We start from the raw sequence: 6,000 nt of genomic DNA on the forward strand, positions 1-6,000 counted from the left end.
TGGAATATGAGATCTTGGCAACCTGAACTGTCATGAATCATTGACTCATAGACTGGCCTAGGCTGGAAGGGACATTAGAGATCATCTAGTCCAACCTCCCTGTCATGGGCAGGGACGCCTCTCAACTAGATCATGATACTCAAGCCTCCATCCAACTTGGCCTTGAACACTTCCAGGGAGGGGGCAGCCACAACATCTCTGGGCAATTTATTCCAAAGTCTTGCCGCCCTCGTACTGAAGAATTTCTTCCTAATGAGGTTACATGCTACCAGTTGTCCTTTTCCTAGGATGGGGCATTATGAAATCTTTATCTTAAAGAGTTATATGCATTCTTTCTTCATTTTCTTCTATCACAGGAATGAGCATAAGGAATAAACCTTAAGGTCCACTGTGAAATAGACAGGTAGCTACAGACATTGAATATGTCAATACTCTAGGCACTTAATCTGTATGGGATGGCTTGCTTGTTTTCCAAACCAGTTTATCATCCAAAACCTCATGACCAGGTGACAACTCAGATCTGTCCTGCAGAGTTTGCCACCATCAACAACACTTTCGACCTTCCAAACAGAGCCAACATCAATAGACTTAAGTGTGGGTAGAAAGAGGGTTGTTGATATCTATTTAAGTTTCTGCGTCATCATCTATATTCCTATAGCATTATTAGGCTCCATACCATTAGTACATTAGATCCAGATGAACGTGTACAATATTTGCCAGTTGCCTTGACCAGCAAAAGCAAACATCATCTTCCAACGCCAAAGTACTAGTGCCAACAGACGCCATCTGTTTATGATAACAAGCTGTGCTTTCTTATCTGAGATGCATTAACTGTAATAGTAATAATTCAGACAGCAAACACATAAAATAACCCTGCCTATTTCACCGTTATCTCACTATTTGACTGTTATCTTGTAAGGAATATGGCTGAACTTATCTCTCGAGTACTGAAGAGGTAGAGCAGAGAGAACCATGAGATAAAAATGGTGAAGACCACGTTAAAGACTTCAGTGAGAGTGAATTCTGGGGAAAAAAGTTGTGTTACGGGGAAAGGTGGGGGGTGACCACATGGTAAGGACAATGACGCACATGCCGCCTTTGGGGCTTTCATGCCTGCAGCTGTATGCGTAAATTACTTGTCATAGGTATGCAGAAATTACTTTTAAAACAACACAGGGTGTGTAATAATTCTTGAGTGCTGAGACCAGCTACAGAGACAATGTTCTTAACATTCAATACAAAGGAAATAATTTCTAGGCTTAATGATCATTAGTGTGCAGATGAAGTTCCTGAAAGAGATAGCGTGGATCAGCAAACGTGCTTCCTGCACACATTATTTTCACATTTTATGCTCATGTTATTCCTTAAATACTATTATCTTTAATATGCTGTTTCCAGCTGCAAACTTTAAATCATGTATGATATAATAATATACATAAGAATGGGTCAAAAAAAATCAACACAGCCTCATTGAAATCAGTAGATAAACACTAGAAATCAGTAGTCTTTGGGTTTGCTGTTTATAGAGATGGGTCTCAAGAAGTAGAGTTTGGCAGTTTGGGTGTATTTCTGGAAATTTCATTTGGTCCTTCTTTACAGGGAAAATAAAGGAAAAAAAAAAAGAAAAAAGCAAACAAGAAAACTACGTTTCCTATACAGAAAATATTAATGAACATTAGAAGTCCAAGCTGGCAGAACTGAGAGATTTTAAATATAGACTAAATGCTTGTCAGATACCTAAAGAATTTGTAATAGATCAGTTCGGTTGATTTCAGCAGATCTGCTTACATTCATCACTAAGTTTTCTGCACCAGACTTTGGTTGTTCTTGATTTTTGTAGATTTTGTATTAAGAGAGTTACTGTCTAGAATGTTTGCCCAATAACACTTTATACGACTATATCAGAATATTTTTAGAAAATAAATTTGTAACTGATAGCCTTTTATATTAACCACAGAAAGTAAAAATTAGAATAACTTCTCTGTCGGACATAAGCAATTTTGTATTGACTTTGTGTGCAACAGAAACAAAGACAGGTTTATCTTGGATATTCTCCCTGGAAGTACCACAGATGATTTATCTACTGAAATTTTACAGCACGTAGTTTTGAATGTTGAATCTCATTTTAAGAGCCAAAAACTACTCCTTTAGCAATCCACCTCTACAGCACCGTCAAGTCGTCATTTGCAAGCAGGGAGTTACATCTTATCCGTCCAAATGATGTTTGGAATAAGATAATTCTTTTAACACAGCTTCAGTTAAGGCTGGTAAAAGGACTGAGCTGGATTCGCAATAGCCTCGACACCCTTTGCCAATGCCAAGATTTTTGCAGGTGTGCCAGCAAAAGCAGAGGTTAAGGAGACAGCATTTTGTGGGTGCTTGCAGGGAGCTCCTCCTATTTACCTGGGAAAGCCCAGGGAAAGGCCCAAACAAGTTTCATTGTAAACATGTAAATGTAGGCTGCCATCGTAGACTATGAATGAGAGGAAAACCAGCTCAAATATGTGCAGCAGGGAAGAGGCCATGAAGGAGTCAGAGTAAGAGAGGTTTTTGTCGAAGTGGCAGACTAGGAAAATGGTCCATACAGCAAAAGACTGGCACAGCAGCTTAAATTTGTCAAGGGCTGTGAAAAGATGTTGCAAAAACTGCTAGCTGAGGTGAGCCTGGGTAGGAGATTAAGCTGTTTGAATGACTAGAAAAAGCCCTGTGGGATGATGTGTGAAAAAAGAATCGTCTAGATTAAGACATAGCCTAAATATACAGACCTAGAAAGGAGATTCCGTGACTAAAACCTTCTCTAGTTTGTTTTTTGTTTTAGGCTTGAACAAGAGGCAAGATGATAGTGCTGTCCTGAGCAATCAAAGAAAGAGCTAGAAGGGAATGCTGTAGGGGAAAGATTTAAGAGCCCAGTTTCAGCTGTGCAGAGCTGTCAGCTAAACATCGAAAAGGAGTCAGAGCTAGAGGTCAATGTTTCAGTCTAAAGCTGATAAAGAGAGTAAGATCTTTGAACCATCACACTGAGATGATTGCTGAACATGAACAGTATCACAGAGAATGGGAAGAAATTAAAGCAGGGGGAAGAAAAGTTTTCCCAGAAACCTGGGATAGAGGGAATGACACAGAAGGACATGCTGGAATAGTGGTTAGAGAAATCATGGTAAAATGACAGGAGTAGTCACAGGAGACAAGAGAAAAACCAGATTTCCAGGCATGTGATTAAATGGACCAAAGCAGCTGATTGGTCAGAAAGAGTGAAGTTCAGGACCGGTTTCAGTAGAAAGTGCTTGAAGGGGCAGGCGAGGATTGAAAGCACGCTTATATTGTGAAAGAGAGAAACTTCAACAGTTAAAAAACTAGCATAGTAAAAAGCATATTCATAATTAAAGCTAAACTAACTAGTTTATCCAGAAAAGGCAAGGTGTATGATAAGGTAGTAACATTCATTTTAGCTGTCACTGTGATGTAAAATATACAAGCTTTTCTTCGAGTCTGCACATAAATCAACATATATTGTCCTTTATTTGCAAGATGTTGGTGAAAGAGTTGCTAGCTGTCCGAATTTGTGTGATACTTATAAATTTCGTGCTGACAGATTCCTCTGGTGAAGTTTCAGCCTATGGATTGCACAGAAATTCAGTGCTACAGCTGCTGTCCATTCATCATACACAAGTGCCAGTCCTTAGCAGGAAGACCTCCAGGGATTTCCTGAAGATTCAGAGTAGCTTTGCCAATTCAAAAGCTAGTTTTATTTCCTTTGAGTCTAGACTGAACAAAAGCCCTTTAATGACACTAACCCTCACTGTAATCTGGAAATGCTATTTTTCAGATGGTCTGTGAGATCAGAGACCTGAACTTTGCTTTTCACTACCCCAGAAGCTCAACTTCTCTATGAGAATTTAGTAATAGCTGGAACCCTTTGGCAGTCATGAGCACAGATTTCCTATACGTTAAGACTGGATCCTAATTTTGTGGCCAGACATTTTCTTTAAACAAAATGCTAAACACCCACATGCCAAGCACTTCCAGTTTCTATCTTATTTGGAAAACTCAGTGATACTTCTTGCTTCAGTGAGCCCAATCTTTCAGATGAATTCTTATGCTTGCTTAATTCGGTTTACTCACCTTTCTTTAACAGAACTGAGGTCACGCTTGAGGGGGAGGGACAGGCTGTTGCACACTATCCAGGTGCTGCCTAGCCCATGTGGGCAAGACTCTAGGTGAATTTAACACTGAAGTCAAATCAAATAATACCAAGATAATAACAATAAACAGATAAAGTAAAATATCCTTACCAAAAATTGTATTAAATTTGCCCCAAAATTAAAATAAATAGTTTAAGTTATTAAATAGCACAAGCCAGCATCTATTATGTTGCTGGTTATGCTGGATGTATCTGCAATTGTGACAAAACCATCGATATTGCACCATTTAAGTGCACAAATGTGATATATATTAGACAAACATTTTCTGTGAGTTTTGATGTGTATGTTCTACTTGCATTTTTGTTTTTTGATGCAGCAGTTGTCTCTTCCCAGGGTGGAGAGCATGAATCCTCCTTCAGTTCATTGTTGTGGCTGAGCCCCACGCAGCTGCTCGCTCACTGCCTCAGCAGGATGGGAAAGAGAATCAGAAGGGATAGTGTGAGAAAACCTTTGGCTTGAGATAAAAATGGTTTAATAGGCAAAAGCTGTACACACAAGTAAAACAAAACAAGGAACTCCTTCACCTCTTCGCACCAGCAGGCAGGTGTTCAGCCACCTCCGGGAAACCTGGGCTCCATTCACAAGTAACAGTGAATTGGGAAGGCAAACGCCATCACACAAATGTCCCCCCCTTCCTTCTTCTTCCTATTGTAATGTGGTTTAGTGTGATGCAGGATGTTTGCAGTTCACTTTTGTCCAAATGAAATTGGAGGAAAGTGACCTATTAGCTACAACTAATGTTACATTTGCTATTAATCTCTTGCTGAGTTTCTTTACTACCTTTTTGTTTTATCAGAGTGCCCATGTAAAATAGGTAAAATTGTTAAAATTGTGCCACCTTCATTTTCCTTTAAAAAAAGAAAATAGTTAGGCAGTTCATATATTGTTTCTGTAGCAACAGTAATATGATATGCCAGGTTATTTATTCCCTGGTATATTCACAACCTGTAGGGCACTATAAACGTGTTATTTTTTCTAAAAGATAGTGTTTGTTTGCTCTTCCTGTGTCAGTGTGTGCAGGGGAGTAACTCGCTGGCATTTTATCTGCAGTCTTACACTAACATAAATGATCCAGGTGTCGAAAGGGGAGAATCAGGTCCTGGCTCGAAATTTATGCTCAAACCTCCACACTACGTCTTCCTGAATTGCACTATAAAGGTCTCTGAATGCCCCAGGTGACATTTTGGATTTTCCTCTTGGAGATTTCTGTATTCACAAATAATTGCTTCTGAACCAGGATGATTTATACCTAATCACTGACAAATGTGCCTGCACTCAATGGATAATTTGGGGAAGAACCCCAAAAATTAAAAGATCCTGTGATCCGTGTAGTAATAATCACATTTCCCCTCATTTAGGTCTGTAAGAACTCCTGACATTTGAAGCTGTCCTACTGAGTTGCCATGGCAACAAGAAGAAAGAAAACGTCAGAGCTGAAGATTGCAGTTTACAGTGACTGTTCTTCACTACTAGGCCTCAGTTGCTCCCGATTCAGTTTAATTTGCAACCTCACTTAATCTGACCAACTATACATTGGTGTTTGGCAGCCTCCGCCCTAACTTCCATTGGTTAATGGATTCCTCTTGCAAGATGCAAGGCTTACGCGAATTTTCTCTCTCTGAATGTTAAAAGACCATGACATCTAAACTGGACCTTGGGGGAGCAGAAAACCAATTGACTCCATTTTTTTCTATCTGTTGACTAGTTGCTGTTCAACTGTTCAGAAAATATTTTGTCTGTGGGTTAGTATTTGTATATGTATGAGTGTATGTATATATATATATATATATATTTATAT

General features: G+C 39.2%; 1 protein-coding gene across 1 annotated transcript in view; it reads left to right on the forward strand.

Annotated features, from left to right (window-relative positions):
* Positions 1-5,872, forward strand: part of CDH13 (cadherin 13) — a gene marked incomplete at its 5' end in the record, with an annotated part of 55,593 nt that extends 49,721 nt beyond the window's left edge. Inside the window, one exon of the mRNA XM_009871398.1 lies at positions 5,561-5,872. Coding sequence (XP_009869700.1) covers positions 5,561-5,568 — 8 coding nt within the window. The remainder of the gene's footprint in view (positions 1-5,560) is intronic.
* Positions 5,873-6,000: the final 128 nt, after the last annotated feature.

Source organism: Apaloderma vittatum, unplaced genomic scaffold, assembly GCF_000703405.1.
Source record: "Apaloderma vittatum isolate BGI_N311 unplaced genomic scaffold, ASM70340v1 scaffold17576, whole genome shotgun sequence".
Classification (NCBI taxonomy): Eukaryota; Metazoa; Chordata; class Aves; order Trogoniformes; family Trogonidae; genus Apaloderma; species Apaloderma vittatum.